The sequence below is a fragment of the Gouania willdenowi genome, chromosome 4 (genome assembly GCF_900634775.1).
Source record: "Gouania willdenowi chromosome 4, fGouWil2.1, whole genome shotgun sequence".
In the NCBI taxonomy this organism is placed as follows: domain Eukaryota; kingdom Metazoa; phylum Chordata; class Actinopteri; order Blenniiformes; family Gobiesocidae; genus Gouania; species Gouania willdenowi.
The window spans coordinates 24708833-24727492 of NC_041047.1; the positions used below are offsets into that span (position 1 = coordinate 24708833).

Here is an 18660-nt window from a genome sequence, read left to right on the forward strand (position 1 = left end):
GACATGACTTGTTGAAATTTTCAATTTCATGCCAATCTTCTTAAAAACTTTTTCTTCATCAACAATAAAGATCATTACTAGGCAAATTTGGAAGCCTAAAATGTATCAGAAATTAAAAGAGCATTTAATTAAGACTGCATTATATATGCGACTGGGATCAAAATGTAACGTGGAACTAAAATGCAAACATAATGATTTACGTCGGCATGTGAAGTGGAGCGGAACCATAAACAAACTTTTATTATCCGATTTAAAGCATTCATTTACTTTTTTGTTTTCTTCTGCTTTTTGGCACATGTTGCAAACAAAGTTTTGTTGTTTCCTGAATATTTGGACTGCTGTACTTTTACATCTGTTTTTTTATGCAGGTAAATAATTTCATTTAGTTTTTCAGTTTTTATTTATTTATTAAAATATACTGGCATTATGAAACATGATGATACTTGTTCTCTGTTAGTTCATTTCATACTTGTACTGAATTATTTTATTTTTTTTGGTTTTCTACTGCACTTTTTACATTTTTTTTTTTTTTTTTAAATTCAGATAATGAGTTTAATTTAGTTTTTGATTTCTTATGAAATATTATATTACTTGTTCCCTGAGGGTTCAACACATTTTAACATGTATTATTTGTCAGGATTATTTGGGGGGCAATGGGCACAGGTGGGACTTGAAAGTTCACAACACACACACACAATATATATATATATATATACTGTATATATATAGTATTTGCATGAAAGAAATACAATTTGTTAATAATGGTTATAAGCATAATTAGCAGCATGTTTGGAGGAAAAGTGATGGTGGATGTTGTATTCCTTTAAAACCGCAACGGTTTCTTTGCAAATAATAAGGCATACAGCCTTTGACCGGACTTCAGTGAAAAGTATTTACTTCTCCATTCATTGTTAAACATTCAGCACTCACTGTCGACTCTTCTTTTCTTTGGGCCACTCATTGTTGTAGATTTTGCTTTTGCTCCATCAACCTCCACCTGGCCCGGTGTATTCACGCAACACCACGTGATCCCGTAAGAAAACATCAACAAACAGCTTACTTTGATTATCCGACGTAGAAGAACTGTTTATCTGGCCAGCTATCCAAGTTTCCGCTTCTACCATGAGTAAGTTCTTCTGCCGCTTCTTCTTCTTCTTCTTTGTGGGTGTGCTATGGCGGCGACCGATCTAACTCTGCTTTCTTCCTCATCTGACATTTTCTGTCCATACCGAGTAGGATGCCAAGTCAAAGGAATGCAGTCAGAATTATGATATTGTAACAGACTGAGTTCCAATGTAGTTTATTCAACGAGTGTTGTGGTTTCCCATGGCCTTGAAGGCATCATTGTTACGTGCAGCTTTCTCTGCCAATGTTCGTCTTTGTTTACATGTGGTCTGCGTGTTGATTGGCTGGAAGGCTGGGAAAGGGCGGGCGTAAGCGTCAAATGGGAGAACATTTGGTTCCCATGGGTGTTGAGGAGATAGATGACGGAGTGAGATGGTTCATTTTGTGTTTTAATTGTTTATTTTGGCTTCGGTGGGCCAGATTAAAAAGACCAACGAGCCGGATGTGGCCCACGGGCCGTAGTTTGCCCACCTATGATCTAGCTCAGTGGTGTCGAACTCCAGTCCTCGAGGGCCGGATTCCACAGACTTTTAGATGTGTCCCTGCTCCATCACACCTGAATCAAATGAATCGCTCGTTATCATGCTTCTGCAGAGCTTGATCACAACACATTGGTCTCCACCAGGAGCGTTTGAGTAGGGACACATCTAAAAGTCTCAGGAATCCGGCCCTCGAGGACTGGAGTTTGACACCCCTGATTTAGCTGATGCTTGTTTAAAGTGCTTTTTTGGGAAGCTTGGACAGCAAAGCTGGGATGGTTTCTGGGTTGCGAGTATGGAAGTAGAAGACAACCGCTCCTCCTAACAGGACTTGAATGCTCATCTTCATCAGGCGACTAGTGATGGATGGTTTTTGCTCTGTCACCTGAAGATTTAAGAAAAAATTTCAACATTAAAAAAAAAAACTTTAGATGATCTGAAAGATTTTGATCATCATGATGATGGACAGCAGCAGCAACATTGCACATTTCAGACCTTTCTGGTCTTTAGGGGTTGGTACATGCGATCAAACTGTGTAAAGATTGCATGGCGCGCTCCGCTCCATTTCCCTGGTCCCATCAGGCGGTACTGGTAGGCAGTGACTGGCCCCCACAGAACCTTCTTAAATAGTGGGTAGTCTGTGAAGAAGAGCCAGAGGAGGCTTGGTCGTGCACCTATTTCCCCAGCTATGTCATCCATGTAGGAAACAAAGTCCACCTGCAGGGGTGTCAGCTTTGACACAATGTAACTAGAGAAAGGAAAGGACAGGGGTGCAACACTTCTAATAAACACAGCTTTTGAGAAAACATCTAGATTATATTAATGCAATTTTACAGCATGGGTATAGCAGTTGCAGTAGAACAACTGTCTTGCATTTTGCTGGTAGAACACTTGAGATTATGTCCAAAGGTTGAATACAGAGTATAAAATGATCAAAGATTTACTGTTTCTCAATGTCTTTGGTGTCCTGTTCCACAGCTTTAATCATGGCTTGGTTTGAGGGCAGATTCTTCAGACCTGTGAATTAAAAACGGTTCAGAAAAACAATTAGTAATAGTAATGCATTGGATCTTATATAGCACTTTTTCATAGACACTGAAAGCGCTTTACATTGCATTTTTCTTTCACTCCACACACAGTGGTGTGTAAACTACTACTTTCCTGGGGCAGACTGACAAAAGCGAGGCTGCCATACTGCGCTTTCAACCACCGCCAACACTCATGCACACGCCACATTCATACTAGGCAATGTATGTGAAGTGTCTTGCCTAAGGACGCAATGACAAATACCACTAGAGCAACTGCCACCCCACTGTGGCACCTGGAATTCTTAGTGGTCTCTGATCCAAGTACTAACCAGGCCAGGCCTTGCTTTGCTTCCGAGATCTGACGAGATCGGGCAATGACAGGCAGGTGAGGCCACATGTACAGACATTTGTTTACCTGGGAATACTTTACCTTTAAAGACAAGTACGGCCCATCTGGCTTGCATTTCAGCCTGTGGCATAATGGCTCCAAGAGCATGAATGAATCCCACAACTGCAAGAGTGGAATGCTCCAGGTTTGGAGGGAATACATGTTTGTACAAAGCCACTCTATGCCCAGATTTGTACATAGCATTGCTTGGCAAGAAGGGGAAATCATAGTTGTAGCCTGTCGCAAATACAATGGTGTCTACCTAGAAAAGGGAAGAGTTAAGGAAGGGAGACTGAGCAGGAAGGTTGTTACTAGATGGACATATGGAAAGGGAAAATTCTTCTACCTTTTCTGCAATGCTACCATCCTCAAACACCACAGTGGATCCTTGGATTTCCTTTACGTTTGGTTTGATTATGACTGCTCCTGACAGGATTTTTAGGGGTAGGTCATCATTGATCACAGGAATCTTACTGAAAAGCCTGCATAAGTAGACAGAAGCACATTTAGGAAGGAGTGTCACATGTTGGAAAACTGTTATACATCCCCTACATAGACAAGGAGTCTTTGTCTGATGGTACCGACCTGTGTTTGGGTTTGAGAGCGTACATGGTGTGGTCATACATGGCATTCAGCTTGTTCTCACCAAACCAGTTGAAGAAGTTGATGGGCAGCAGCTGGAACAGGATGTGTACAAATCGTGTGTTGTACTTCATGTCCACTGGAATCCCGTTGTCAGAAACTTGACGGATGACCCAGGCACCCCCACGGGTGCTCATGTACACCTGCACAAACAAAAAAAAACTTGTGTGAAATCGATTGACGAAGAGGATTTGGTTAAAGGAAAAGACAAATTATACATTTTCCCCAAACCTGCTCTGCAAATTTGCTGCTCTCCACAGCAATGTCACTTCCTGAGTTGCCAATCCCAATAACCACAACTCTCTTTCCACTCATGTTATCAGGTCCCTTGTAATCCCAGCTGTGAAAGTATTTACCTTCAAATGTCTCGATTCCTGCAATATAATGCAATGTTTTTATATTTTGTTTGTAGAGAAATCACCAGTTTCAAAATGATAAGACATGATATAGATTTTTTAGAGAACGGAGAAATATTTGCAGATACTACAAAGTCTGCCATGATTCGATTTCAATTAGATTCAATGGCCTGGACCAAACATTTAAATGAAAACCATTATTTTTAACAGAAAGAAAAAAAGGCCTGTGCTGTGTTTTACTGACTCTGTTGATCAATGGTTTGAGTTTCCATTGATTTGATTGGATTGTGGCTTGTATTGATATATCGATCCAGATCAATGGATTGTTACACCTCTACTTGTTTGGGGCATTCACTCTTGAACCAAAAGTAGTGTGTAATAAAAAGGTGTCATGAAGGCTGTCATTGAGTGTTGTTCATTACTCAAACCCCTAACCCTACCTAAGCCTTTGTTACCCTAACCGCTAACCCTAACCCTTTGTTACCCCAACTCTTCGTCACCCTAACCCCTAACCCTAACCGGAACCCTTTCATTACACTAACCCCTAACCCTATCTAACTCCACAAGATTCTTCCACCAAACCCAAAAAATGCCAACATAGCTCGAAAGGTGTCATAATTTAGCAAAAGGTGTCATAAATTTGCGAATAACAGCATTCATGACACCATATTCATGCTGACAGATAATAACAATATCATTTCATCCTTATGTATAAAATTTCAAATAAACTTTTACCAAAAAAAATCCTATCTCGTGTGTACCTGGGAAATCATTGAATGGCAGGTTGGGGTAGGTGTAATGTCCAGAACAGCAGATAACAGCATCAAAAACATCCCTCTCCTCTTCGCCTTGTCTTGTCTCTGTCACCACTTCCCATTGGCCAGTGCGAGTGTAGTCTGGTCTCTGTTGAACTCTCTTCACTGAAGTCTAACATCACACAAAGTTGAATGCAGGAGATTCTGACATTTGTCTATTCTAATTGTTTAAGTGTGGGAGTGTGTTTTTGTTACCTGGAAACGAATGTGTTGCAGTAGTTTAAAGTGTTCTGCGTACATCCTGAAGTACTTTAGGATTTTAGAGTGATGCATGTAATTGGGATAATCAGATGGGATTGGGAAGTCGCTGTAGCACATCAATTCTTTGGAGATATTGATTGTAAGGGAGCGGTAGATACTGGCCCTGTTGGGCTCTGACACTTCCTGCAGCAAGACGATCGAGAAGCATTAAAATTCATCCAAACAGGGACAATTCTTACCTTTCTGGTTTCTTTGAAACTTGTTTTTTTTATTACTGACTTACCTTAAACTTCCATAAACCTCCGATGTCATCACTGCTCTCAAAACAGGTTGGCTCCAAGCCCTCATCCAGGCAAGCCTTCAAGCTGCTAAGGCCAGACGGACCAGCTCCGATTATTGCCACTCTTTTAACCATCTTGAAGCTGCAGAATGACAGAGGTGAAACTAACGGATTACAAGTACTCATGATACTGTAATTTAGTTTTTTGAGTATATTACTAAATCAGTAAATTTACTTGTACTTATGTATGTTTTAAAATAAGTAATTTATTACATTTCTACACTTAACCATTACTAAGTAAATTATAATGCTGGTTGTTTTATATATATTGTTTTAATATATATATATACATATATTTTTATTTTATTTTTAATTTTGCATTTAATTCATTGGTGTTATTTTATTTAAAATATCATATTATTTTATACAGATGCCTTTGTGGAAAATAAACGAAGTTCCAAATATGCAAGATTTCATCGCTTCCTTTTTAAGTTTATACATCAAAATCAACTTTATTGACCAAGAGTGTATGAATACACACGAGGAATTTGTCTTGGTGACCTGTGCTCTCTCAGATAGTGTATAATTAAATAATAACAATCAACTAGAATAAAGAAAAATAAATGAAAAAAAAGAAGTATAAACATAAATATAAGAGTAGTTAGACTAATATGTGCAAACTAAATAAAATAACAAGATAATAATAAATAAATAACTTTTATTTTGAGCATTTTTTTAATTGAGTAACTTTTTACTTGTACTTGAGTAATTTATGTATGACTTACTTGTACTTTTGTACAATTTCAATAAAGTAACAGTACTTCTACTTGAGTAGTGTCGTGGTTTCCCCCAGGTTATGATGTGGACGATGAAAAAGGTGTAGTGTGGAAAAAAGGGATCGTTGATGAAACTGGCTCGCATAATAATACAAAGTTTATTAACACAAGCAGAATCAAAAGAACAGGGCTGAGGCAGAAGCCCTGTGAGAGCAGCCAGGGTCAGATTTACTCTGAATAAAACCAGCCAAAAAAGGCCTATATGACTTGAGACCAAGACTTTAGCCTTAAGATAAAGAAAGGAAGCAACAGTTGTCCATTATGGTGGTCCTCACATGACAATGAATGAAGGCCGGAGTTAGATAGTTTATGGCCTGATGAGTCACAAGGCAATATCACATGCAAACAGCAGGTCCACAAAGATGACTGTTAAGATAGTAAACCCCATATACTTAAGTCACAGAAAAAGGCTTATACTGAGCTTTTAGATGAAAAGATATATAGCATAAATGGATGTCATGTTAAGCAGTTAATACTAATCAGTAGCAACTAAGCAAGTAAGTAAACTTTATTTATAGAGCGCTTTTCACAGGTAAAAACCACAAAGTGCTGTACAAACATTTCAGTATCATCCCGTCTAAAGAAAATATGAAAAAAGTGTTCGTCGAAAAATGGGAAAAACAACATAAGGAGCGGTGAGGGGAAAAAGCAGATCTTGAACTGAATTCCCTAAAGGAGCTCAAAGTACAAAACCCGGAAAAAACCTCTCGGCTACAAAAACACAGTTGGGAAAACCATAGAATATGGGCAGGTGTGGGTGGGTGGTGTATCTGGGGAGGGGTATTGGGGCAAGGGCTGGGCGGAGAGGGGGAGAGGAAATCCAGTCGCTAGGGGGCGTGGGCGAGCAGCCAGTGGGTGCTCTTCCAGAACATTCCATGGGCACGGAGGGGAGGGGGGATGGGTGAAGTGCCAGAGAAGGCGTCGTTGACACAATAAATTTTGCTCTACTCTGATACAGCGAGATGTTCAGAGGACAAGAGTCCAGCTGGTAATTGGGGATAGGAGGGGGGGAGGAGGAGGATGCAGCGTCAGATCTGTAAACATCCCTGGTGAGATTGAACACATCCTTGAGCTGGCGTGTTGGGGAAGCCAATTGGTGATAATTATTTGTTTTCGTTACAGGCGAGCGCTCTTTTCAGTATTGAAAGTCCTGAAATTTGAATATGTCAGCACCTCTGCAGAATGAAATGTAGAAATGAATGCAATGCATGCAACTTTTCACTAGCCATTCTCACTCAGAACAAAGAATATTCCAAATTCCATTTAAAAGCAAAATCTCATTTTTGTTCAGCTCTGGTCCCATATAAACCAGTGAATCCCTCTGAGAATATTACTGGTCATAGTCTAAATTCAGTTCTTTTTTTTTTTTTTACTTTGTTTTTATTTGCATTTCATAACATTACATACAAACCATTTATAAATGTAAGAAAAGCAGGAGATACAACATATAACAAAAGGTAAACAATTTCACGGGCGTTTCCTGAGTGTATTCTCAAGTAGTCGAGTTAATTGTTGTTGGCATCTCTTTTATGTAGATGGTTCACTTCTGCCAGTTCTTTTCATGGGTATGTCCTTTAAGCTTTAGTTGGTAAGTCAACTTTTCCATCATATAGATGTCCTGGATGATCTCAAACCAGTGCTCTTTCACTGGAGGTTCCACATTGTGCCAGTTTCTGGTTATAGCTTTTAAAATTTTAATCAGATACCTATACCTACGGCACAGCTCCAAACAATATGTGTATGGTTACTGTCTTGATCATCGCACTGTCTCCAGAATGTCTGCTGTTGATCTGTGGAGCTATGAAGAATCTAGTAAGATTCTTCCACCCAAACTCTCTCCACATCTGTGAGCAAGTAGTAATGCTTTGAATCACACACATTTCCTACCATTCATCATCTGAGATCTCTATGTTTAACTCTGATTCCCATTTGTTTTAAATATATAGTGACGAGTTTGTTCCGTTCTCCCCTAAGGCTTTGCAGAAAGCTGAAATGACCCGAGATGTACCCTGTTGCTTATACAGTTCAGTCCAGTTTTGTTTTCCTCTTTCATACAATAGTCTCTAAAAAAATCTCTATTTTCTGGTGCAAATTTCCCTTTTAATTCTTGAAAGCTCGTGCACTTTCCATCTTTGAAGATGATACAGAGAGCTGTGATACATTTCTCTGTCCATCTTTTGAAACTTAAGTCTTGTACACCTGGTAAAACTGTAGGATCATATGTAACCCAATTTAATATCCTTCTCTCTGTTTGTAAATTATATTTATTAATGATCTCCTCCCAAATGTTAATTGTGAAATGTATTATCTGGTCTATTCCCTGTTTTATAGTTTCTGTTAGTTCTTTGCTGCCTAATAAAGCCGGAATTTGTGTGTCCATAACTTTAATTATGGGTCTCAGTTATGCTGAATGAAAGTATTCCTGCAGGTTTGGTAAAGACATTCCTCCCTTACTCTTTGGGAGCTGGAGAGTTGCGTATCTTATTTATTTTTTTGCCATTCCAAACAAACCTGGATATGATTTGGTCCCAGGAATAGAATTTGACTGGCGGTATTGGTAACGATTGAAACAGGTAGAACAGTCTTGGGACAAGATTAATTTTAACTACCTTGACTCTAGTTCTTGCTTTGTTTGCATGTGATCCCACTCATTACGAGAGGCAAAGCAGAAATTTATCGGCAAGCTCCATGAATGCACATGGATACATCATATTATTAGACATCAATGCCACAAATATTAAAGAAATGCCACAAATACTTGAGAACTTGCATTAAGTGTGATGCAAATTTGTAAACAATTTGAGCTATTTTAGTTTATCTATGATATTTAATACTTAGAAAAACTGTAAAAATTAAAAGGAGTAATAAATACATGTATTATTAAAGATGAAATTATAGCATTTTTTAGTGTATTAAATAAACTTTAAGCTTATTCCTAAAGAAAAAAGGAAGAGAGAGGGAATAATAATAAAACAAATTGACAATAATACACGGTGACACAATCACCGAGTCAGCCTTTCAACAATGAAATTATCTGAACATATCGCATTCCTATCACATATTATTTGAATTGCAGTTTAAAAGCATCACTATCTCTTCTTACCTTGATTCTTTAGTGTTGACTGGATGCGAAGAACATTCGACGTGCAGCCTTTTATCCAAACAATCACCGCCCTCTAAAGTTTAAAGTTTATTTTGTGCGTTCCAACCAAACAGTGAAAAGTTGTGCAATTATTAAATCTATCTGACGCAGTAATTATAGCTGGAGATGATACAAGGCCACACCCTACAAAGACTCTGCACGTACAGTACCTGCTTCAGGGGATGGTGATGATAGAAGGTACTTTTGTGGATTTAGATATCTTAAATAGCCTAATACAAACATGTCACAGCACAATCAAGCGTGTGTTCACATCAACATGTTTGCAAACATCCTTATCTGTATCTATTCACTGATGTGTACACATTTCAGTAAAATCCAAACAACCAATCAGAGCAGTGGGGCGTCCATGTCAACTGAGGTGAGTGGAATGCAAAATGTTTGAGTTCTGTGAAAACCAAAGAAAAATGAAAAAATTCAAAACAGTCATACAGTCATACGTCTTCCACACTTACTGCAGTTCAACATTAACAAATCAATCCAAACAGTCATAGATTATGGATGAAAAGGTGCATGCAGGTTGTGAGACACAATGTTCCATCATTTTTTTGTTCCAAAAATCTGGTCCTGACCAATGTACCTAATCCACATTGTTTCAACAATCTCCCACAAAGTAAAACACAATAACTTTTGACATCATAAACATTGTTTTTGGTGTCATATTGATAACATCATCCTATTAAACATAGACAATGCAGAACTACACTGGGACAAAGGCAATGAGACGGAATGCGTGTTGTGTAATTTATTGAATCGTCTGGTTTCTGTTTATAAAGTGTTAAAAGATACCCACACAAACACTAAAGTATTACATTAAGAGTGAGAAACGCTAGTGTCTTATGGGAAATTAATGGAGAGGAGGTGATATGACATGAAAAAGTTATTTTAATCATTCACACTTGCATTCTTTACATGCAACATTAAAACAAGTAAATAAGATTTATTTTAAACTCTTCTAGGCCTTCAGTGAAAATCAAGATTACTAAAGCTAGATTAAAAAATAAAATCAAGTGCTTCCCCTAATGTGCAACTTTCCCCTTCACATTTGGCACAAATTTAAGGGAAAGCAAGACAATATTTAAATAACTCAAGGACTCACATCCGCACACAAATATCTACCTCAACATGCAGCTTAAGTCAGCTCACAGAAAGTGCTTAAAATCTAGAAATAAATCATACTAAAATATACTTTCCCTGCATTGATTAGCTTCACCTTTATCCTTTATCAGTATTACAACAGTCTTTGATTAATTTGGACCTTGTGTTGTGAAGGAAAATCCACTTTTTCCACTCTCTTCACTCTGCAGCATAGTTCAAAGTAAAACAGCATGAATGAGTTACCTTCATATTGATTTCAGATGCCATCACACAAGTGTTTTAAGCCAGTCTACGTCAAAAGATTCACCGTTTATCAAAATCACAGCTGTAAATGCAACACTTGCATGTATTTGAAAGATTACCAAATGACATATTTCTTTTTGACTGGAGGGGAAAAAAATGCACAAGAAAAGAAAAAAAATCCTCTAAGTGAAAGTGATGACAGACAATTGAGCTCAAGCTTGACAGCAGTGCAGGGTTTGTTTGGGATTGGCTGCAGGAATGTAATAAAGAAAACAGTTTTGCACCAAAAAAACAAAAACAAAGGCAGTGTTGTGTTCAGGGAAATCACAGTGGATCACATTCTGTACTTAATATGAATAAAAACAACTGCTTTAACATCTAGTCCTGCTTTAGACCCTTGGAAATGTCTCTTGGTGAGACTGCTGAGAGCAGGTTGATCAAAGTCATGCATCATATACAAGTTACATGTTGTCTGATAATAGAAAATAACACATGTATGAAACATTCCTTCTTTAGATTTTCAAGTAAAGTGTATTGGACATGTATAAAAACAATATTTACCAGCATACAAACACATGGAATGTTCTGTGTTTCGCTAAGATCTTTTAAAAGATAAAGGTTTTTTGTCTTATGATAAACACTCTGAAAAAGGAGCTTTTAAAAATCATTAAACAACAGGAATGATTTGGCATTGTTCAGATGAGTGCTCAGTACTGGTGTAAAGATTAGAGGAAAATAACTTGAAAGAAGAGAAATCTTGAGTCAGCAGCTAATGTTGATACAATTGTTTGCACAACCTCTAGTCTGATAGAAGAGGTAGCAGTTAGCAAATGATGAGTACATACTGTTTAAAGGCAACTTTTAAATGATTTAAATACCTTTTATGCTTTCCAATTTAACTAGCAATTACACATATATAGCCCTTGTCCTGAGCTTTTGTTTTGAAAGGCTAAAAGCAGCACTTGACTATGGTGTTTGACAGTGAATTATGTTGGGCCGTCTGCTTAATTTATACCTTTTTTGTTTAATTCACAGGACGTTGGTGTTATTATCAGGAACTAGAAGCCTGAGGGATGAGGATTTGTATGCAAAAAAATATGACGAACACCTGCACGAAAAACCAGATTTGTGTTTTAAAAAAATATTTAATTACTATGATTCACATTCACAAAGTTACTATTGTATTATTATTATTTTTTTTTTTTACCAATTAACCAGAGACGGTGTCAGGGGAAAAAAAGTAATGATACAGTTTGGTCAAACTGAACCACTGTGATTAATATAGTATAATGAAGGATCAAACCAACACAGATATACTGCACAGAGAGGTAATAATTAAGGTTGAATTGTTGTCACGTTTTCCCAAATAAAATTATTATAACCTCTTAAAATTGTGATGAAATCTAGAAATAAATTTGCTGTAATATGGCGTTTAAGTAGCACAGCACAGTTACATCTGAGTAAAAAGTGTCCTATTAATGTAGAAACTGTGCATGTGCTGTGAGCACATTCACATAATCGCCTATTATTATTATTAATAATATTATTATTATGTCTGGAGGAACTGTACACATTAAACTGAAGTCAGAGGAGCAAATTAGGATTTTCTCATGCATTCTGTGTTTTCAAACAAACAAACAAATAAATTAAATAAAATGTCTAATAATTGTGTTCATTCTGCCTGAAGGATCCAGTTGCTGTTGGACACCTTTAGTCATAGATTACTGAATATCACTAAGGCCCCAATCTGTGTGTTGCGACATGTATTTATTTATTTATTTTTCAGCTGAAGATGGAAATAAACGTACTAAACTTAGAGACGAAGACTAACTTCACAGTCTACGTTCTGTACATGCGGTAATTGTCTGAGTGATGGAACAGCAAATGTTGACTTTTCTTACAGCTCTTCTACATGTGTTACACATAAGCCTTCACGTCCAATGATTAGAAGTGTGTGCGTGCCTTAATAGAAACATCATTAGCCCTAATGAGTCCTTAAGCTCAGTCTCCCAGCAGCCTTTGCAGCACGTTAGGTGACAGCCACAGCATCTCCACCAGGTTATATTGCCAGTATCCCATCCAAAAGCCAAACAGCACATCAGTCACGTTGTGCCGGCCCAGCAGCACCCGACTCAGCCCCACCAAGCCCACCCACAGAAAGACCAGGACCCTCAGAGGTGCGGCCAGTACCAGGTGAGCCAGCAGGAAGCGTCCACACATGGCGGCACGGGTGGCGTGGCCAGAGGGGAAAGAGTAGCGGTCCACAGAGAAGGTGGCAAACATGTCCATGCGATTATGTGCCGGACGCCGCCGACGCACCACAGTCTTCACTATGCCGACCAGGATCAGGTCCAGGAACAGGCCTGCAGGACAGAATGATAAGAATGCATGTCATTCTTATCATTATAGCTTATTGTTACTCCCTCCAAGTTCAATCAAGGCTCAACATCATAAAACACAAACCTTCAATCAACAACCATCACCTTGTGCTGCTCTGGAGTGCTACAGCTACTTATTACCCCCAGCAAAGCAATAAAGCGGAACAAAAAATAAGTTCTCCCCCCTGTGTCTCTCTATATTTTTAACCAAATAAATGAATTATATCTACATGAATTAACCAAATTATTACTTATTTATTGAACATTTAATAAAAAATTTATTATTATTTATGAAAATTTGTTTTTTATCCATTTAACTGAATATGAAAACTATAAATTGCTTTATGACAGAATTTCTGACGGCAGCTACATTTATTCTTCTTGATTATTAATGTGAGAAATATGTATTTCATGGAATCAATGCATAGAGTCAATATAAACTTTAATAAATTTATAATCTCATATTACCATTTGCTTTTAAAAAGCAAACAAGTGAAAAACATTTCTGCGTTGTTAATACAGTATAGTGCAGAAGTATCTTGTTATCATTCTAACTTTAACCTAAGAGTTAGGGATGTAACGATTCACTCAACTCCCGATACGATTTGAAAAATATTGTTTTATTTTTTTGGGGAAAATACTGTACTATTTGTCTTTTATTTTTCATTGTCAAAAGAATCCCTTGATAAACTATTCAAAACAATGCATTTTAATTAAAAATAAATCTTGAATTAAATAAATCAAGGAATAATACAAATGAAGAAGAAGCCTATTAATTTAAATTCTGGTTCGATAATAAACAATACAAAACTACATACTGTAATAGTTCTTTTTCTTTTTAAAAGTGCAACTGAAAATGTATTTTGTGACTTAACAATTGGACTTTAAAAAAAAAAACCAGTCTGCACCGTATTTATGTCAGATATTTGTTTGAACCAGCAGTGGGCGCTGGTAACCCAGTGGTCGGTTGGCATGCAGATATCTAGCAGTGAAGAAGAGAAGCTATGCTAGCAGACGGAGCTAATAGAAAAACGTGACTTTTACAGATATTCACGTAATATTACAGATATTCTTTCGGTGCTTAAGGGGTAATGAATCATTTATGAATATGTTAAAGAGTAGAAGGCGGCCAAAAAGAAAGTATTAGCAGATTTCGCCCGCCGCCAACACTTCTGCTGTTTAAAAAAGGTACTGCGATTCAATTTTCACAGCATCGATGTGAACCTTGATACCTATGAATCGATTTTTAACTGCCTTACGATTAATCGTTACATCCCTACTAAGAGTGGTGAAAGCTGAGGAGGAAACACCATTCATGGCTGCTTACTAAATGTGTAGAAATTCCCAACTAACATTGAATGTTACATTGTATGTGAGGTCTCATTATTTGTTAGTGACTAAAAAACCTTGTATGTATGTTTGAGTAATCTTTAAAAACTCTTGACGGCACCTGTTTTAGGTGTAAATACGCCTGAGTCCTCCTAGGAACGCCCCCACCTCCTAGAGACACCTCTGACCTTTTGTCACTCCACAGCAGAGCCCCTCCCCCTCCTATGTTCTCTTCCTTAGATCAGCCCACAGCACCCGCCTCCACAGATTTAGCTTTTAATTTACTTATTTTAAATACTTTTGTAAGAAACCCATGGCTTATGTTGACTGTACTCATTAATGTACGCATTAAAATAAAAAATTTAAATAAAATAAAAACTCATACCCCTCCCCCGCTTCCAACTCCATCAAATCAGCTGCAGTCACAGCAAACAGCTGAGAGATAACTGCGTGTTGTAGTAGCTTCCTGCTTTTTCAGATGATTGCTTTAAAACAATAGCTTGATAATACTTTGGGGGTGTTTTTGATAAGTAGGGCCCTATAAAATCCACGTTAACTGAATCGCGAACAAAATCGACCGATGAAAACGGAATCCACTGTTGAACGCGGATAGAAACGGGAAGAAACGTCATCACAGTCAGGCAAGGAACATATTTTTATGGGGAAAGTTTTCCGGGGAGAGCTCATTAGGTGCACCACCCTCCCCTCCCGTCCTGGCTGCTTCAAACATCATCTAAACTACCAAAAAAAAAAAACTACGAACGTCATCACTGACAACTAAATATGGAGCCACCTGTTCCCGCTTCACTTTAATGTGTCTGTGAAACTCGGCTCGTTTCTCATCAAATACTGGGGCGCGCCATGAAAACATGATGAGTTTCACCTGCTGAGAGTGTTTGAACAACATCATCAGATCTGTGGATAAAGTTGTTCTGTTGTTGTGGAGACCATCGATTCCAGGGATTGTAGAGTCTGAAACATCGTAGGTTAATGATAACTTCTGATACTGTCAAATATTCTAGTGGTGAAATAACTGATGCATCCTTGTCTCTATTTGTTTTTGTTTAATCATTATGGTCCGGAATGATGTCATCAGGATCATTTAAATTAGGTTAATTTAAATTAAGTTAAAAAAAAAAAAACTTAATCAATAAAGCTGCTCAGATTCAGTAAACCATTGATCCCTAAGGGGGAATTTGGTGACACCAATGCTGCTCTCATACATCTTTATATGACATATACATAATTAAAAAGGTTAGTCAGAATAACCCATGTTAGTACAACTTATAGCTACCTTTTAATTGTATCTTACTCATTATTTTACATTATATTTTGATTTTTGACATACATATTTGTTTAATTACGATTTTCTTTTTAATAGTATTTATTTTGAATTATTATTTTCTGAAAAAAATTATTATTATTTTTTTTTTTCTTAAATCGCAATTTTAAAAAATTAATGCGGAAAACATGGAATTTGGAAAAAAATAAAATGGATAGGGTCCTAAATAAGGAATTAACATTGTAACAAGGTTAACAACTCGAAAGTTGATTTAGCATGATATAGGACCTTTAAACAACTTTCCCCCTATATTATAAACACATAACATGTGCCTGGCATGAATAAAATCAAAATGGTCTTTCATCATTTTCAAAATAAGAGTAAAGGATGTCAATAAATAAGTTTCAATGTCAAATACCTTTTTGCATCAGAAAAAATAGTTATTATTTCTTTAGTCTAATATAACCTAACATGGGAGCTTGAAATTTGGTTCAATGAAAAGAGTCGTTTTACACCCTGATCAATGTGTTTGATTTTAAAAAAAAAACAAAAACAAAAAAAAAAAAAACATATTCCCCATTTTCTGCATCATCATCATTACAAACACCAACCATCTTCCATCCAAACTTCCATTTTCTCCACATTAGTCGTCTCCCCATTCCCCTGCATCCCAGTTACTCCCTAAAAAACCTCAGCATCTTCATCCATTCCACTTTCAGTTTAGCCTCCTGGTTACTTTCCTTCAACCGTTTGTAGAACCAGTTACTTCTCATTATAATCTGGTGTCTCTTTTACACAAATGTTACTAAAAATATCCCAGTGCAGTGAGGCAGGGGATAAGTCAGATTAATAAAGGAAGATAAGAGAGGGAGGCTGCAGACGGAGCAGGTGAAGGACAGCTATGGTCAGTGAAGTAGAACGTGTTGAGCAAAGAATGGAGGAAGATTTCAGGCTGTGATGAAGGAGGTTTTTGAGAAAAACAATGATCAGAAGGAAGGATGGACAGAGAAACCCCTCATTGGTACAGGAACCTGGTCCTTTTGTGTGTGTGTGTGTATTAGGCTTAGATACATTTTTCCATTACAATTACGTCTTCAATTATCCATGTTCAATTACAATTACGGAGACCAGCATTTTTTCCAACTACAAATAAAATTCCAATTATTATTTCACCTGAAATAAGCAAGCCCATAAAAACTATCCTTCTTTTTGTGTTAGCTTTCTGTTAGCATCTCTTATGATAACAGGTCAGTTTGACCCATGTCTTAAATCAGCTGTGAAATACACAAAAAATATTATCTATCATCTAATTTGTTAGGCTTCCTGATCAATGAAAATATTGGTTTTAATATTTTCGGCATCGGCGTTTGAGCCCTTTTCTCTGTTAAAAATGGTAAAATGATTCTAAAGAGAAGTGACAGGAAGTAGGGGTGTAAATCACCTGTTTCATTTTAATACGATATTGATTACGAGAACAACGATTCGATATTTGCATAGTTCACAAAGCCTGCCACGATACAATTTTATTTTGATTCGATTTAGTGGCCTGCAATTGATAGACAACAATCTGTTTTTTTTTTTTTAAATTACGGAATAAAAACACAATATTGATACTTTTTGAGAATTTTATTGCCTGACTGTTTAAGGCATATGATGTTACAACAAAAAATAAAAGCAGAAGGCAAACTGGCGATGAATATTATCAATGTTTATACATTAGATCGATTTGACTAAATCATTGATCAAACAATTGATTCATCTTTACACCCCTAACAGGAAGTGGGAAAACTTGATCTTAAACATATTTTAATTATTATTAACAAACTACGTATGTATAAGCATTAGAATTGTAGCATGGTTCACCAGGGTTGCGTTTAATTAAATTATAATTGACAGTTTTTATAGAATTTCCATGGCAATTACAATTACAAAGTCAATTATCTGAACCCAATTACAATTCAATTACGATTACAACATCAATCATTTTTCCCAATTACAATTACGTCTTAATTGTAATTATTTACGCAATTACAATTATAACTGACCCCGTGTGTATAAACATGTGTACAGATGTGTATTTATTTACCCAGAAGCAGGTTCAGCAGCACCTCCTGCCCCGCAGCACTGTCGCTCTTGTAGAGGCAGTAGGCGGCACCAGCCAGCCACGGGATCCCGTGTCCAGAGACCTCCAGCAGCTTCATGAGCGGCCGCACGCTGCCCCACGGAGAGTCCTCCGAGCAGCACAGCCCCAGCCGCTTGGACAGCCACAGGTCCACGGCCAGCAGGGAGCTCAGCGCCACCCGGACCAGCGACGGGTTCAGCCGGATACCGTCTTCTTCCGGAGGCCCCGACCCCGTAGACGAGCTGGAGCCCCGGCGCCGTGTGGGGCTCTCCGAGGCCCGGAGCCTGGCTGTGACGGGGTCGGAGCCCTGCCGCTGCAGCAGGTTCGGCTTCGACATGAAGTCGAAGCGGCCGTTGGAGCCGCCGAGCACCGGGCTTCCTCCGGGCCGAGCGGGGTTTTTAGCTTTAGGAGAAGGCATGGTGTCTGCTGGTAGTGTAAAGGTCCCACAGAGCTGTGCTGGTAGCTCCTTATTAGCTCATCTGCGAGACGTTTGGCAATTCATATCACGTACAATACATATAGAGATCAACCACCATCTTTGTAGCTCTTTTCGCAAAGCAACATGGGTAATGGAGTTTTAGCACCTAAAGCCCAAAAGTGACGTGTCAGTTCTAGTTCTTGTTCTTGTTCTTCTTGTTCTTCTTGTTATTGTTCTTCTAATATTGAGAATAGTATTAACCTCACCTAAATATGACTTCCATTTAAGAAGTCCATACTTCCTCCAATCCCCATTAGGTGATGAAGAATCCCTCTTTCCATAATACAGGGTTTTCACCATCGTCACATTCTGAGCAGTAACCCGGATGCGCGGCCATGTTGGCCTCTGCGATGGATAAAACATAGGAAAGCTCCTCAAAATGCATTATAGATGCAGGTATACAGGGAAGGACTTGGTCCA

The 18660-nt window shown here is 37.8% G+C and overlaps 2 protein-coding genes across 2 annotated transcripts; both read right to left on the reverse strand.

Moving 5' to 3' along the window:
* Positions 1–878: 878 nt before the first annotated feature.
* LOC114462555 (dimethylaniline monooxygenase [N-oxide-forming] 5-like) lies at positions 879–9395 on the reverse strand. The gene is made up of 11 exons (XM_028445480.1): positions 9254–9395; positions 5318–5456; positions 5029–5217; positions 4780–4945; positions 3894–4036; positions 3606–3805; positions 3367–3502; positions 3063–3282; positions 2549–2621; positions 2100–2352; positions 879–1989 (listed from the first exon to the last, which is right to left on the reverse strand). Exons 2-11 carry the CDS (start codon positions 5447–5449, stop codon positions 1840–1842), a joined length of 1662 nt encoding a protein of 553 aa, XP_028301281.1. The 5' UTR covers positions 5450–5456; positions 9254–9395; the 3' UTR covers positions 879–1839.
* Positions 9396–10040: 645 nt separating this feature from the next.
* On the reverse strand, positions 10041–18489 carry plpp6 (phospholipid phosphatase 6). The gene is made up of 2 exons (XM_028445489.1): positions 17727–18489; positions 10041–13014 (listed from the first exon to the last, which is right to left on the reverse strand). The coding sequence occupies exons 1-2, from the start codon at positions 18178–18180 to the stop codon at positions 12653–12655; spliced, it is 816 nt and encodes a 271-aa protein (XP_028301290.1). The 5' UTR covers positions 18181–18489; the 3' UTR covers positions 10041–12652.
* Positions 18490–18660: the final 171 nt, after the last annotated feature.